We start from the raw sequence: 16,974 nt of genomic DNA on the forward strand, positions 1-16,974 counted from the left end.
CCAGGCAGGAGTTGAACATGGTGAGAGTTTGCCAAGCATGCCTTCCTCTTAGCGCGTTTCTCCCTTTCGTCCTGAGTTTGAGCGTCTTCAAAGCCCATGACATCTTTGGTAAAGGCTGTTCTCCAATTGGAGCGCTTGCAGGTCAGTGTTTCCCAGTTGTCGGTCTTTATACTACATTTTTTTTAGATTTGCCTTGAGAGAATCTTTGAACCTCTTCTGTTGACCACCACCATTAAAAGGTAAAGGGATCCCTGACCATTAGGTCCAGTCATGACCGACTCTGGGGCTGTGGCGCTCATCTCACTTTATTGGCTGAGGGAGCCGGCGTACAGCTTCTGGGTCATGTGGCCAGCATGACTAAGCCGCTTATGGCGAACCAGAGCAGTGTACGGAAACGCTGTTTACCTTCCCACCGGAGTGGTACCTATTTATCTACTTGCACTTTGACGTGCTTTTGAACTGCTAGGTTGGCAGGAGCAGGGACCGAGCAACGGGAGCTCACCGCGTCGCGGGGATTCGAACCACCGACCTTCTGATCGGCAAGTTCTAGGCTCAGTGGTTTAACTCACAGTGCCACCCGTGTCCCTACCACCAGCATTGCGCTTACCATTTTAAAGTTCAGAATAGATTAGTTGCTTTGGAAGACGATAATCAATGCATCAGCATTGTCTACACCAGGGGTGGGCAAGGTTTACCCCGCCTGGGCCGGTTCACTCCAACGGAGTTCCCTCCATGAGCCGGAGCGAGCGCGAGCACACACGCCCACAATTTCTGGCGTCAGCATCTGCGCAGACGTGATTTCCGGCACAGCGGAAGTGAGTCCCCGCACTGTGCTGTGCCGGTTTAGCGAAGTGCGCAGGGACTCGCCAAGCAGGTGGCTCAGTTCGGGGGCGGCTCAGGGGCCGGTTAAATGACCCACGTGAGCTGCTTGTGGCCCATGGGCCTTAGCTTGCCGACCCCTGGTCTACACACTGATGCTTCTGGATCTGCCATCCTTTGACACTGAGGCCCTAAGCTATGTAATTCCCACAGGAGTGCACCTGACATCTTCAGTACTGTATACAATTTTCATCAAACGCTGAAGACACACTTCTTTAGCCTGGTCTTTCGACACCTGAGATGTGTGTTTTCAGGACCCACACAATTCCTGCGACAGCAGTTTGTTTAAACTGTTTTAAATACAGTGGTACCTCGGGTTACATATGCTTCAGGTTACTTACGCTTCAGGTTACAGACTCCGCTGACCCAGAAATAGTACCTTGGGTTAAGAACTTTGCTTTAGGATGAGAACAGAAATTGTGCTCCGGCGGCACAGCGGCAGCAGGAGGTCCCATTAGCTAAAGTGGTGCTTCAGGTTAAGAACAGTTTCAGGTTAAGAACGGACCTCCAGAACAAATTAAGTTCTTAACCCGAGGTACCACTGTACTGAATTTTAAATGGTTGTAAAGCAAATGTGATGATGATGATGATGCTAAGGTATTATATCCAATATATGTTGTCCTCTGTCAAGCAGGTGGGGACTAAAGCTTGACCCTCCGTCGAACACCATATATGCTTCAGTACTTGGATGCTTCAAGGTAAGTTTAGTTCTTAAATGTTGAACTTCCTGGAACTTGTTGATGAAAGGGTGAAGACCTGTTGCCCTCCAGTCTTTTGGACTACAACTCCCATCCTCCCTCTCAATTGTCCACGCTGGCGAAGGATTATGGGAGTTGGTGTCCAACAATGTTTGAAAGACCACAGGTTCTCCAACCCTGTGCGTGAATGGGTTGTATACACAAATGTATACACAAGACTTATCCATTGATATATCACAGGGAACCTTCTTTCCTTTTGAGAGCTCCATTTTCTCAGGGTTAAACTCTCAGGGTCTGGAACCAAATTGGGCAGGATTAGAGCCCAAAGTTGTCATAACTAGAAGGTGAATTTTGTGAAGTAGGCAGAGCTTTTAGACGAAGCTGGTGACCTTAAGAGCATCTAATTATGAGTGTTTTATGGAAGAATGGATGTCTTTTTCGTGTTACTTAAATAAATATTATAGCATGATGAACTCGCGAGCGGGATTTGAGCAATGAGCCACAGAAGTAACAGAATTTCTGCATGTCGCTGCTTTTCTCTTTTTTAAAATAATAATAATAATATTTTTTAATTTTTTTTAAAAAAATATTTATTTGTTTTTTAAAAAAATGCTATTTCAAAATAAAGTGAAATAACAACCCCCCCAAACCAACATTACTTTCTTCCCACTCCTATCTTCCAAATACAGGTTTCTTATGGGGTGCTCTGTTTTTTTTTTATTGCTTTTATGTGATCCAGTAAATATATATATCTATATATTAAGTGGTTTGAATACTTTCATAAATAAATAAATAAAATAGGCAGAGGGTTGCAGGTCCCCTTTCCCATGATGTATGTGATCAATGGAGTGGAGCTTCGGTTCTGAGTTGCTAATGTTTGCTGTCCTGCACTGCTAACTGCACACTCAGTCTATAGGCACCAATCCAACTAAAGTTAACCCTGAACAAGACACGTTTAAACCTATGCAACATGCTTGTTGTGACTCTCTTTTTAGTCCCACTGCTTTCAATGGGACTTGTTTAAATGAGCTGGGCTCAAAGGGCTTTTACTTTCATTGTACTAGCTTTAAGGGTAAAGGGATCCCTGGCCGTTAGGTCCAGTCGTGACTGACTCTGCGGTTGCGGCGCTCATCTCGCTTTATTGGCCAAGGGAGCCGGCGTACAGCTTCTGGGTCATGTGGCCAGCATGACTAAGCCGCTTCTGGTGAACCAGAGCAGCGCATGGAAACCTTCCCGCCGTTTACCTTCCTGCCAGAGCGGTACCTATTTATCTACTTGCACTTTGACGTGCTTTCGAACTGCTAGGTTGGCAGGAGCAGGGGCTGAGCAACGGGAGCTCACCCCGTCGCGGGAATTGGAACCGCCGAACTTCTGAGCGGCAAGTCCTAGGTTCTGTGGTTTAACCCACAGCGCCACCCGCGTCCCCTTTTTTTTAAGCTTTACCACACTGCAATAGATTCTGAAATAGGCATATTTTACAGTCGGAATAAAGCATTGATGTTAATGCCAGACAAGTTGATGCTCTGCCAGATCTGCAGAATTCAAAATGTGTGTGTGTGGGGGGGGTTATCAGCAAAGCATTTGGGCTCTTTTAATGGAGAGATGAAGACCTCCTGGCCGTAGCCATGAACAGAGTTGACATCAGCAACATCTTCCACCCACCTTTTGGGGCTGGGGGGGGGGGCAGAAACAAGTGTCGTGGCACTCTAGACTGGATTATCCATTCACATCAGAGGCTTCATTTGGATGGATATGAAAGTGTGTCAGGATCAAAACCCTTCCTCCCTTTTGCAGCCAGATGGACGGGGTATAATTAATTTAATAATAATAATAATAATAATAATAATAATAATAATAATAATAATAATAATATTGACCATCAGTGGTTTATCATTGCCATTGATCTGAGTAAGTGATGCTCAGATGCCACTGTCCCTGTAGCTTGCATCTCCTACATTGCTATTCTTGGTGTTGTCCATGCAAGAATGGGATTCTGTGCCATGTTGGTTCTCCAAGGACTCAGCTATATTGGCAACAAAAAAATGCTTTACATGCGTTGTATATGCATTATAGCACTGTGGCACCAGATGGCGCTGTGGAGTTCTGTTTTTGCCAACCCGATTTCTCATACAAAGTTTACAGCACGTTTCACTGAAACGCTTCTTTGACGTGTCTAGAGATCCAGCCCAAGTAACAGCGAAATAAAATAAAATAAGCAATTGTCTCTGTGTAAATGGGTGTCAGGAATGAGCCAGCTCCAAGCGAAGGTTTGCAGCCAGCTGCAGAAAGCAGCCAGGAACAGAGAGGCTTAGGTGTTAGGCAGGGGAGAGCCGGCAGCTGCAGACTTCGGCTCTTCCTGACCTTGATGGGCCGGCTGATAAGGCAGTAGCTGAGAGCAGGCTAGAACACAGCCAAAGATCGCAGGAAGCACAAATAGGCACCAATAGACAGCATCTCAGACCAGGAAGAGGTTGGAGCTGATCCACTAAGTCCGAAGAGTCAGCAAATGGGAAGGCTGCTTGATAGAAAGCAAAATGGGAGCCGTAAGAGCCATAAGTTGAATATCTTCTGTCATGGCCGGAAGAAGTCTTCAGAAGGGTCATCTTGAGTAATGATGCTGGTGGCTTTGTCAGAGCCATCCGAAGCTATCTGTTTGTTTTTGCAATGAATCCTCCTTTTTAATTACCTACGCTTACTGTGTTATCAAGCTGGGAATCTGGACTTCTGACAATGGGTGATTAACAGGGAGTTAAACCACTATTTGACTCTAAGCATCTCCAAACTTACCTGGTGGAACCAGACACCCCAATCTTGAACCATCAGTTTGTAGATCTGCAAAGCACCGCTATTCAGATGGTTAGACCATCTCTTCAAGTGCAGAGGCAGTGAAATATCACTTCCCAGCAGAATCTAACATCAAAACACTTACTTGTTGTTGTTTAGTCGTTGACTCATGTCCGACTCTTTGTGACCCCGTGGACCAGAGCACACCAGGCACTCCTGTCTTCTACTGCCTCCCTCAGTTTGGTCAAACTCATGCTGGTAGCTTCGAGAACACTGTCCAACCATCTCGTCCTCTGTCGTCCCCTTCTCCTTGTGCCCTCCATCTTTCCCAACATCAGGGTCTTTTCCAGGGAGTCTTCTCTTCTCATGAGGTGGCCAAAGTATTGGCCAAACACTTACTTATTGAGGAAAATTTCTGTCACACCACCATTTAATCTGCTTTCAGGCCAGGGCTCTTTCCTAGAACGTATGAAAGAAGAAGTAAAAGTGCTCCTGAGCAGGCACAGAATGCATTTCCCTACACCAATGAATAACAGATACATCAGGGATTCGGGCTTCTAGATGAGAAGTTGAAATTTCCAGGCACATTTGAGCCAGCATTTCCCTTTCAAAGCTTTATACGATAATGGATAAATTCTTCAAAGGAAAGGTTAGATAGGCCATGAGGTTGCGTGAGCGCTGCACTTCTTTGAACTTCTGGATTTTGCCTGATCAAAAAAGAGCATCCAGCCACAGCCCCCAGGTCCTTTAAATTGCAGGCTGCAAAAGAGTAGTCTATTGCCATGGTTACGTGGTCAAGAGGCTGGCTTTGGTCATGCAAGACTCCTCGTCAGGTATTGGCTTGGACACTGAGCGAGACAGAAGAGTGGGCACCGGGAAGAAGGGGGGTTGGAGACTGACTTAGGGATCAGTGATCTGGGGGGGGGGCTGTTACAGCCAGGAGACGAGAGTCAGAGGCAGGAGAAGCTGTCGGAGAGTGAATTAGAGGGGCAGGCGGAGAGGTGTCAGGTTGGCGCAGAGTCAAGGGCTTCCTAACCTCTTCCTCCTTCTGCCCCCAGCTCTCCTGCTCCACTGCCTTCCAGGACCAGGCGAGAGGGAGAAGCAGAAATTGGTTACATGCAGGGGGAGTCTTTGCCTGCTTGCGTGCAGCTTGGGTGGCAGAAGCTGAGGTCGGCGGAGTGGGACCTCTCTCTTGTGTCAACTGCCTCATTGGGTTCACGCGTAGGAGCAGCTGAGAAACATAGGACCGATAGACGTGCCTTTTCCTAACTTGGAAGTGTGCTTTCCATTTCTGCCTAGTATGCACCGGTAGCCCTTAGGATGCAGTGGGCAAGGGGTGGAGGTGAAATCCAGCCCAGCTTATATTGAGTCTGGAAGCCAGGTTCTAGGCTGGGTAGAGTAATCTCTGGATAAGTCCAGTCCGTCCCAATCTGGTGTAGTTCAGAAAAGGGTTTCAAGGCACAGAATGGCACAGAATCACAGAATTGTGGAGTTGGAAAGGAACATGAGGGGCATCTAATCCAGCCTCGGTACAGTATACCTGAAGGAGCGTCTCCACCCCCATCGTTCTGCCTGGACATTGACGTCCAGCGCCGAGGGCCTTCTAGCAGTTCCCTCGCTGCGAGAAGCCAAGTTACAGGGAACCAAGCAGAGGGCCTTCTTGGTAGTGGCACCCGCCCTGTGGAACACCCTCCCACCAGATGTCAAAGAGAACAACAACTACCAGACTTTTAGAAGACATCTGAAGGCAGCCCTGTTTAGGGAAGCTTTTAATGTTTAATAGCTTATTGTATTTTAATGTTTTATTGGAAGCCGTCCAGAGTGGGCTTCCAATAAAGTATACCCACTGCAGTCAGCCCATTAGGAGAAATGGGGCACTGCCCCACCAACCTTACTTTGCTCTCAGCCTGCCCCCTTCATTTGCTTTCCTTTCTACTTAAAACTGGTTCAGGGTGTGGCACGGCACAGCATCCGTTTCCCCCTTGGATTCAGTTTGCCTTTGCAGAAGAGGGAGGAGGATGGGGACAAAACCAGATTTGATTAGCTTTGCCTGGTATTATCTCTAGCGCCATCTACTGGTGGTCTCCCTGCCTTCTGCCCTACCATACTCAATGGGCACCAGCTACCCCTGTGAAGAACTTAGTGCAGTCTAGACATATGCCCACACCTGACCTCTTCAAGAGGATTTGGAAACCTTTTCTGCCTTTTGCAACCTGCTCCAGAGTTTAATCAGAGCAGAATAAACCCATTCTAGGATCTGCTCCTCGCTTTCAAGAGCAAAGCAGCCAGAGCCCGGACATACCCCAAATGCGTCACTGTGGCCCACATTCATCCAGCCAGACAATGGCCTGCAAATTGCTCAGCCCTCTGCACGACTGCTGTTGCTTCGGAGCACTTCAGCGGTTAATACTACCCGCGTGGGCTCGTTTGTCAAATGGAATATTTTGGAATATTTACAATTAAGATGAAAGCTTGATCTGTGGCTCGGAGCTGCCAAGTGAGCTCTGCCATCGACGCTAATCCGTAGTAATCCCGCATAATAGCTTGCTGTTGCCTTGGTCTGATTCTCTTGACAGCTGATCTGACATGAGACATAGGCGAGCAGGTCTGGTGGACCTGAAGGATGTCTTTCCGTCGCAAAACCACTTTGCACGGCCTTGTTTCTCTGCAGCAGTGGGTGTGCCTTGCCTACAGTGCTCCTCGCTGGCTGCTCGCCTGGTTGCTGCTAAGTATCAGGGCTGCAGCATAACCATGCTGTGTGTGAAAATAAGCAATCGTTTTTAAAATGGGTTCTGAGGGGACGCGGTAGGGGATCATCATGTCCCCCTGTCGTAGGCAAACCAGCCTCTTCACTTGTGCTAATGTGTTATAGGGCTACTTTCTGTGTGCAATCAAATCATAGAATTATAGAACTGTAGAGCTGGAAGGGACCCAAGGGTTATCTAGTCTAATAATAATAATAATAATAATAATAATAATTATTATTATTATTATTATTATTATTATTATTATTATTATTATTATTTATTATTTGTACCCCAGCCACTCTGGGTGGCTTCCAACAAACATTAAAAATACATTAAAATGTCACACATTAAAAACTTCCCTGAACAAGGCTGCCTTCAGATGTCTTCTAAATGTCAGGTAGTTGTTTATCTCTTTGACATCTGATGGGAGGGCGTTCGACAGGGCAGGCACCACTGCCGAGAAGGCCCTCTGCCTGGTTCCATATAGCTTTGCTTCTCACAATGAGGGAACCGCCAGAAGGCCCTCGGTGCTGGACCTCAGTGTCCGGGCCGAACAATGTGGATGGAGACGCTCCTTCAGGTATACTGAACTGAGGCCATTTAGGGCTTTAAAGGTCAACACCAACACTTTGAACTGTGCTCGGAAACGTAGTCCAACCCCCTGCAATGCAGAAATCTCAACTAAGGCATCCATGACAGATAGCCATCCAACCTCTGCTTAAAAACCCCAAAGAAGGAGAAACTCCACTACTGAATTGCTCTTTCTGTCAAAAAGTTCTTCCTGAGGTTTAGTCGGAATCTCCTTTCTCATGACTTGAAGCCATGGGTTCAGGTCCTAGCCTTGGGGGCAGGAGAAAACAAGGGTAGGGCCACCAATGTTACATCTTGCAGAGATTTTCCTTGACATCCATGGGCTGCTGTCCACTGAAATTTGATTTAAGAGAAGCATTCTGTTGTAGTCAATAGAATATGTAGCCATTTGTGTGTCCCCCTGGCAGTTTCTCTGGTTTGCAAACGAGCCCAAATGCTCAGAAAGACAGGTGACAGGTTCAAAATTATGGGTGACAGCCCTTTCTCGTTGTTCCACCACCGTGCCTTGAGACAATCCAACCTTTACCTACTGAATTGACGCTTAGTTGAACATCATCTCTCTTTGAATTTTTTGCGGGGGCAGGATCAGATTTTCGCAAGGCATGGCTGCAGAACAACAAAGAAAGCTCTCAAACCCTATGGAATTAATTGGTACACAATACAATCGAAATATGGGTCAAGCAAAATTGTGGATGAGCCCTTGGTTTGGGATTTGATACTAAAACTGCTTTCAAGGTCTTTGATGTTGAATCCGAGCAGTATTTTTGTGCCCTCTGGTGCTCATTGGTTGTAAGTGCACAAGCTATACAGTTAAACATGCATGTTTTAGACCAGTCCTAGTATGTTTCCATGGAAAGTAGGTCCCTTTTGCCCCTCAGTATATCTTTTTGTGTGTGTACAATCATGATGATTTTTGCTCATGATAATACTAGGGTGGTCACGCTCTCAACACTGTTTGCACCTCCAGAAATTTGGGGCTGTCCCACTGCTTCCTATCATATAACGTCCTCTCAAATCATTGAACATCTTGTGCCACAGTAATAGTGTGGCAGTATTGGGAAAGCATAGCAGAACAAACTAAAGCAGAATGAATCCACTCAGGAGTGCCAGCTTGGGCCCTCGACCGTGGGTGCCTGGGGCCATGGGTGCCATGCAGTGTGCATGGCCCTGGCACCGAAATTTGTGGGTGCCCAGGCCCCAGCCCTTTCATGGGGGATTTTCTGTGTACATGGGCACCCATGTACACAGAAAGTTGGCACCCATGAATCTACCACCAATGCAGTAATATTGTGTCAATAGCATTTTTTTGCAGAATACACCCATAATAAAAGTCTGGAAGAAGTTGGATTTACTTCCAAGTAAAAACACACAGAATTTTTGTTCTATTATGGGTTTATCCACCAGTGTCCTCCACCTCAATTAGATTTCCCAGCTTTTCGCTGCTGAGACATAGACCTAGCTCAAATTCATAGGTGGGTTAGAAGTGCACAACAGTGACCGTTTTCATCTGTGAGAAATATTCGCCTCATTATTGGCTAAGAGATGGAGAATGAAAACAAATTAATGTTGGAGTAGGGCGTCTTGAATTTTTCAGGTTCCAAAAATGCTTTAAAAAATTGTAACATATGACTTGGGAATTCAATAGGTATTTTGCTTAAATTAATATAATTTAGTTTTGATTGACAAGTAATATTTGTGTAAAATTGCACAGAAATTAAAATTCTGTGCCACTTCAGACTGCTGGTTGGGGTTAACACCTCCATTAAAAGACAGCAGCAAAAATCCCTGCACACAGAAGCTAGATTTCAGGGACTGGGGTTTTAGTCTAGCCTTCTCCCTGACATACTAAATTTCTGTGTACAGGGAATTGTTTTTGTGGATAAGGAGTCAGTTGTGTCCCTCCCTCCCTTCCCTGTAGTCTAAAGAAATGTAGTCCAGACACAGCTTGACTACTTTATTTATTCATTAAATTTGTTGTTTCGTTTATTGAATTGGTATACTGCCCTTCATCCAAACACAACATAGAAATACAAAATGAAAACACAAAATACATAATAAAATGATACAAAATGCAAAATGATACAAAATACAAAATAAAATGATAGCAAAACAAACCAATAACTCCTGCAGGCACATTTAAAAGGCCATAGGTTGTTGAATTAGCCAAAGGCCTGGAAGAACAGGAATATTTTTTGACTGGCACCTGAAGTTATGTAATGAAGGTGCCAGGTGAGACTCCCTAGGGAGAGCATTCCGCAAGCAAGGAGCCACCACAGAAAAGGCCCTACCCTCTGGACCTCTTGAGGATGAGGCACACAAAGAAGGGCCTCAAATAATGATCTCAGGGTCTGGGTCGGTTTATATGGGGAGAGGTAGTTTTTGACGTATTGCCATCCCGAGCCATTTTAAGGCCTTATAGGTCAAAACCAGCACTTTGAACTGGGCCTGGAAACTAATGGGCGGCCAGTGCAGTTGGGCCAGGGTTGGTGTAATATGCTCAAAAACCACCTTGCTCCGGTGAGCAACCTGGCCGCTTGTGAGACCTGTGGCGATTTCTTGCGATTAGACCTCAACTGCGTTGCCAAGGCAACATGGGACTAGGCCGCAGGAGAGATGCCTTTCAGTGGCAACTAACATGGCCAGTGAATTGCATCGCAACCAGGCACCGTAGTCTGAAAGCTGCATTCTGGGCCCGTAGGAAGCTCCAAGTCAACGCTTCCTTGACTGAAATTGTGCGCGCGCATGCACACCTTGCCATGTTGCAGGCATCTGTGTGGCCTACTGATTTGAGAGCTGAAATGCCCTTCTCAATTTTCCCTCTTTCGCCACTCACCCATGCACACCCTTCTCTCTGCCTCAGTGCTCTGGGAGACGGGCCTGAGGGGGCCCAAGCCATTAACTGAACTTGGCCCCCGCATAGCCCAGAAATAAGAACTGGTGGAGCGCCATTTTTAGCCTTTTGCGCGCCCCACCCCACCCTGAACGCACAGAGCGCATGGCAGAGAGCGAAGGAGAGAGAGAGGCGCCTTCGAGGCTCCAATCGGGTAGACGGCAGGGCCAAAGACTTGCATGTGAGCTCGCCCCACAACAAAGGTTGAGGTTGCACGATGGTCTACCCCCCCCCCCGGCGTAGGTGGCTTTTCCCCTGTGACTTCGCAGTCGCCGCTATCCCAGGGGATCTGTAGGGACTTCGTGCATTGCAACGCAAAACTTGTGTTGAAGAGTGTCATAAACCCCTCAAAGCGGGTGAAGATGGAGGGAAATGAACAGCCCTGCTTTATAACATGCAAAAGTTAAAATACTGAAGCAGGTTAAAATGTCCTCCGCTTTCTAAATGTCTGGGTAGGAATGTTTTTAACAGGCGCCGCAAAGAGTATGAGCTTGATCTCAATAAGCGGGGAGTTCTAAAGTGCAGCTGCTGCAACACTAAACGACTTTGTTGCTGTTGTTGTTTAGTCGTTTAGTCGTGTCCGACTCTTCGTGACCCCATGGACCAGAGCACGCCAGGCACTCCTGTCTTCCACTGCCTCCCTCAGTTTGGTCAAACTCATGCTGGTAGCTTCGAGAACACTGTCCAACCATCTCATCCTCTGTCGTCCCCTTCTCCTTGTGCCCTCCATATTTCCCAACATCAGGGTCTTTTCCAGGGAGTCTTCTCTTCTCATGAGGTGGCCAAAATCTTGGAGCCTCAGCTTCAGGATCTGTCCTTCCAGTGAGCACTCAGGGCTGATTTCCTTAAGAATGGAGAGGTTTGATTTTCTTGCAGTCCATGGGACCCTCAGGAGTCTCCTCCAGCACCATAATTCAAAAGCATCAATTCTCCGGCGATCAGTCTTCTTTATGCTCCAGCTCTCACTTCCATACATTGCTACTGGGAAAACAACTTAAGTTCTAACAAATGTGGGACAGTTGTTACGTATGTGTGCCAATCCCGCCCCCCCATCAAAGTAATTTTGAGTGGGCGTGTGTGAGATAAGGCAATCTCGTCATAGCTGTCAACGTTTTCCTTTTTTTAAGGGAAATTCCCTTATTCTGAATAGGATTCCTTGCAAGAAAAGGGAAAAGTTGACAGCTAATTATCTCATAGGTTTGGAGTAAGTCATCTCCCTTTTTTAAAAAAATGTCTGTGGCAGCCATTTTGTGCTGCTACCCACCGCACTCTTATCAATATATGAGTACCGACGCTTCATTTTTTTTGCCTGCGAAACACACAAAAAGCAAAATAACTACTGGCTGTAAGAAACAAAATTCCAGAATGTCGCAATAGATTGCAGTGTGGGAGGTGCCCCCCCCCCGGCTTCATCCCAAAGCGCTGCTGTTTCTGCTGTTTCTGCTGTGACATTTTAAAGGATTTGTAGGAAGCAGGAAGAAATCAGACAGGCCTGGTTGAGGCCGAGCAGCGACAATGGAAGGATGTGGGGACCTGTGATCTGCCCCATGTTGCTCCCATCATCAGCATGGGACGAAGCCACAGAAGAGCTTCTGGGCTGCGTCTAGAACTGAAACGGTGCCATCAGATTTTCATTTTTTTAAAAAAAAATGTGACCGTTTGGGGAAGACCCCACTTTTCATTCGCAGGATGAAATAGGTAATATATTTTTTTCCGCTTGCAAATGTTTGGTTCCTTCTAGCGTGGTTTGCAGAAGGAAGCCAAATTTTGCTAAGCATGGTTTGTCTGCCAGAAAGGAAGGCAAGTTTCATGGTCATTTGTTTACGCCAAACGTTGAACAACCGCAGATGTGGGGGGAACTCGTTGAAAAAGGCCCATGAGCAGAAGGGGCAGAGGAAGTGAATCTAACGGGGAAGGCAATTTTTTGTTTTGGTACTAATGAACTCTGTGCCTTTATGCAGTCTGGCCATGTCTACTGGCAAAGTGCTCTTCTTTTGACCATTTATTTAAGTTGCCCCTTAGAGGGCAGAATTTTTTGAGAATTATTGAACATAGAACAAAAGGGTATGACATTGCATTTCTGCCTTCTGGGAGGTATTTATGGGCATTACCACATTTAATCTCCCAGAGTTCAGGAATATTTTGCATTCAAGATCTTGGAATATTTACTCCTAGGGGTGTGTGTGTGTGTGTGAAGCAGAGGCTTGCACAAAATCAAGTCTTCATGCATCAGGAGCTTGGGTTGCAACAACCTTATATGTGTGCCAGGGAAGTAGCTGTGTCTTTCTTACCTCTACACAAAGGTGAATTTCGACTTCTTGAAGCAGTCAGTGAGCTGGTTTGCAAAAGCTCACAAGAGTTTTGCTTCTTTTGGTTACAGCTCATGGTTAGTGAAAAGAGAGCTTCGCCACAAATCCCAGTTTAGATGGCATTCTAAGCCAAACTTTGATTTAGCTCAGCACATCACATCAGTTCAAGTAACTGGGGAGGAACAAACTGGCTGTGAGCATCTATACGGGTGTCTGCATGTTCATGCATTCTTGCTAAGCCAGGATTTAGTGTGTCTTGTGCACCAGGCCAGTATGTAGCAGGCAGCAAGCACTGGGTTTTGCATTTGTTAACTTGGCCTCAGTTTTCTGAAATCTTAATATCTAACTCCAGTGCTTTTTTTCTGGGGGTACGCAAGGGTACGAATACCCCTAAACATTTTGTGAATCTTTGTAATTTGTCCATTTACTGTATTCCCCCCCCCCAATTTGAACGATAAAATTGTGGTTTTCTTGAGTCAAATTTTTTTTAGAGTACGGTAAATATTTTTTAGAGTAAACATTTTTTTAAATAGAAAAAAGCACTGTCTCACTCCCTCTTTATTTGTGCTTCTGGGAAGAAAATGAACAACAGTAGTATCTTGCATGAAACGATGCTATGAATATTAGTCAGGATATAGTGGAGGAATGTTTGAAACCCATTAAGAAGTTGATGAGTATTGGGGGGGGGGGTTTGAATGTGCTGAAAATGGTCACAATGGAAAGAATAGAAAGTGGCGCATATCCCAAAGCAGCAAGCTTGGAAGAGGTGGCTAAATTGCTGCAGGCTTCAGGGATGGCATTTAGCGCTTGCTGCATGATACTGAAGTACAATCCATCCTAGGCAGAGATTTCTTTGCAAGGAAGCTAGAAGCGTAGAGAAATTGACTTTTGTCCCTGCTGACATGTCTCCTGGTACTCGAGTGACAGATTCCATTAACTTTATTAATGAATTCATTGGCTTCGAGGATTGGGGTAGAGGGAACTGGAGGAAAGCGGTTTTCCAGGATGACTTGCGTCTTGCTTATTCGACACCAAGCATGAAAATCGCACTGAGAACTCAAAACTCTGTGCTCATCATAAAGCATGCCAGTCAACAAAAAAAGGTGCATATAGAAAATGTAGCAATAAACAGCCTCGGTTAGCATGTTCTCTCATTATTATTTTTGCAGAATATTGACATTTCTGGCAGAGAACTGTGTGGGAACAGAAGGAAATAATAGATGATGACTAAGGGGAAGGGAATGTAACTAGAGACTGAAAAATGTGATTAGATGCAGATCAGGCCAAAAAAACCAAACCTTTCTGCTTATTATGCAAATTTGCAATCAATTGCAATTTGTGTGAAATGTGCATTGAGTGCTGTACATGAGTTTAATTAGTGCATCTTTCAAGTAACCATAACCTGAGGTAACAAGGCCCGCCTCTCAGGATTTTTCGTATACAATTTGGCTAGGAAGAAGGGTGGGGGGGGATGTGGGTGCGCCCCCCCCCAACAATTCAGTTCACTCTTTACTCTGCTCATGTGCTTCTCATGTGACATCTAACCAGACATTTATTTTGGGAGGCTATGGGAAGACTGGAAAGAGTTGTTCCTGTTTTAAGGATGGGTGGCAGAAAAGCAATTGTCCATCTTCCTCTTTACCTAGGTAGAATAACAATTAGCCTTTTGAACACTGTGAAGTTATGGTGGCACCCGAAGGTGCGACAATAGGTGTGTCCAGGCATAAAACAGACTAAGCTCCATGTAGCTCCTGGGAGGAAAGGCAGGTTTAAAATGGGATTAATAGTAATTTGCAAGTTGGGCGAAGAATGTCACCATTCTGAGTATATAGAGAGCATTGTATATCTTCTCGTTGAGGTAAGAAAAGGCCACAAGTTCTCACGTTTGCCATGTTTCATTTCTGTTCTCTTTGTTCCTGTCAGGCATGGATGGGAAGAAATGCAGCGTATGGATGTTCTTACCTCTTGTGTTGACGCTGTTTACCTCAGCAGGACTGTGGATTGTGTAAGTGACCTCTGTGGATCTTTTATGGTTTCTGGGTGGAATAATTTTCTTTGGAGCGACATTAGTCAAGGGGTCTTGGCATGCTTCAGGATGAACAGTTCTTTCCTGGAAGAACATTGTTCTGCCATTCTGCTGAACAGCTTGCCTTCTTCCAGGAATCACCCCTGACATCCCACCCCTCATTTAGGTAAAGGTAAAGTGACCCCTGACCATTAGGTCCAGTCATGGCCGACTCTGGGGTTGCGGCGCTCATCTCGCTTTACTGGCCGAGGGAGCCAGCGTTCAGCTTCCGGTCATATGGCCAGCATGACTAAGCCGCTTCTGGCGAACCAGAGCAGCGCACGGAAACGCCGTTTACCTTCCCACCAGAGCGGTACCTATTTATCTCTTTGCACTTTGATGTGCTTTCGAACTGCTAGATTGGCAGGAGCAGGGACCGAGCAATGGGAGCTCACCCCGTTGCGGGGATTCGAACCGCCGAACTTCTGATCGGCAAGCCCTAGGCTCTGTGGTTTAACCCACAGCGCTACTCGCATCCCTTTTACCCCTCATTTAGAATTGTCTAAATGTCTTCCTTCCTTTTTTGGCAGGTATTTTATAGCAGTAGAAGACAACAACATTATTCCGCTAAATGTGCTGGACAGGTAATATATATATATATATTTTAAATCTTGCTTTCTAATGACACAGTCCATTATGCTTCACAGTATCAAATCATCAGGGTGAGTTTCAGCACATGAACTCAAAGCAGTGTTGGGAGCCCTATTCTGCTGACCCCTACAGAGAAGCAGGATTAGTTTCCCTGGAATTTCATCATATAATCCTTTTAGCTGACTTTACACAGCGATGCTCTCGGCTAATAGCCTAGGGCAGTGATGGCCAAACTTGGCCCTCCAGCTGTTTTGGGACTACAACTCCCATCATCCCTAGCTAACAGGACCAGTTGTCAGGGATGATGGGAATTGTAGTCCCAAAACAGCTGGAGGGCCAAGTTTGGCCATCACTGGCCTAGGGTGTTATCCACCAAACAGCAATGTAAATAGAAGCAATAGAAGAAATGAGTGGAAACAGTGCAGAGTTCCTTATGAATTGAAAGTTACTCTGCTTGATTTTGCAGTCTGCTAATAGCACCTTCCTTTTCTTGCAATCTACTACTAGCACGTTTTCTTTTTTAAAAGCAAGAGTAGGTCAGGCTTGAATGAACCACCTTTTGCTTTTTTTTAAACCAGAGCTCAGAAGTCCACCAGCTGCAGCCAGTTGCAAAACAGTGGTGCAGACGATGGAGCCAGTCTTGGTTACCTACTGCACCCAATGAACCCTGCATTGGCCTGAATTAGTGCCTCCCATTAAAATGACAGCTAAAGCAGAACAGAAGAAGTACCTGCCCAGGTGGGGGAAGCAGGAGACAAACTTGCCTCATTGCCTTCCTAGGTAGCATGCAGGCGAGGGCCAGCAAGGAAACTCCCATTCCATCCATGACCACGACAGTCTTTCTCACCCTTCCCTGCTGGCTGTCCCTTGTGCTGCTGCCGCCTGCCTGCCTGCCTCTACAGCTTCAGTCACAGTTGGGACAACTGTCCAATGCAGCCTGTTGTCAGGGCCGGCCCAAAACATTTTGGCACCTGAGGCAGATCCGAAAATGGCACCTTTCTCACATTAGGGAAGAAGAGGTGAGGGAAGATCTACATCAAGAACAAGGGGGAAAAGAAAGATTGGCATTAGGTTCTGCTGCCCCTGTGGATTCTGCCACCTGAGGCAGTTGTCTCACCTTGCCTCTTGGTTGGGCCGGCCCTGAATAAAGATCTACGTTGGGATCTGCTGTCCCTGTGGATTCTTCCGCCTGAGGCAGTAGCCTCACCTTGCCTCATGGATTGGTCAGCCCTGCCTGGCGTTGCCCAGTAGCAACAAAGGCATCAAATGGAGGACCAATAGCATTGCTGCTACTGGCTGTCTCAAGCCTTGCAGATTGGACTGACCCAGGTTGTTGCCCCACCACCACCGGTTCCCTTTTAAATTTGGCAAATGGTTTGGTGTTGCACACACATATACACACCCATTAGGTAGAGGGAGT

General features: G+C 46.1%; 1 protein-coding gene across 24 annotated transcripts in view; it reads left to right on the top strand.

Moving 5' to 3' along the window:
- The window catches only part of TMEM150C (transmembrane protein 150C), a 57,328-nt gene that overhangs the window by 26,551 nt on the left and 13,803 nt on the right, over nt 1–16,974 (top strand). For 6 of the 24 annotated variants that reach the window (XM_081207402.1, XM_081207407.1, XM_081207421.1 and 3 more), the window contains exons 2-4: nt 1,514–1,577; nt 14,822–14,903; nt 15,494–15,547. In XM_081207402.1, coding sequence (XP_081063528.1) covers nt 1,552–1,577; nt 14,822–14,903; nt 15,494–15,547 — 162 coding nt within the window. In that variant the 5' untranslated portion in view covers nt 1,514–1,551. Of the gene's footprint in view, nt 1–1,510; nt 1,578–8,329; nt 8,351–9,896; nt 10,217–10,418; nt 10,793–10,860; nt 11,010–12,265; nt 12,288–13,576; nt 14,002–14,821; nt 14,904–15,493; nt 15,548–16,974 lie in introns of those variants that run through there. The other 18 variants (XM_081207422.1, XM_081207424.1, XM_081207405.1 and 15 more) reach the window with 11 other exon arrangements.

Source organism: Podarcis bocagei (assembly GCF_964188305.1).
Source record: "Podarcis bocagei genome assembly, chromosome: 9".
Classification (NCBI taxonomy): domain Eukaryota; kingdom Metazoa; phylum Chordata; class Lepidosauria; order Squamata; family Lacertidae; genus Podarcis; species Podarcis bocagei.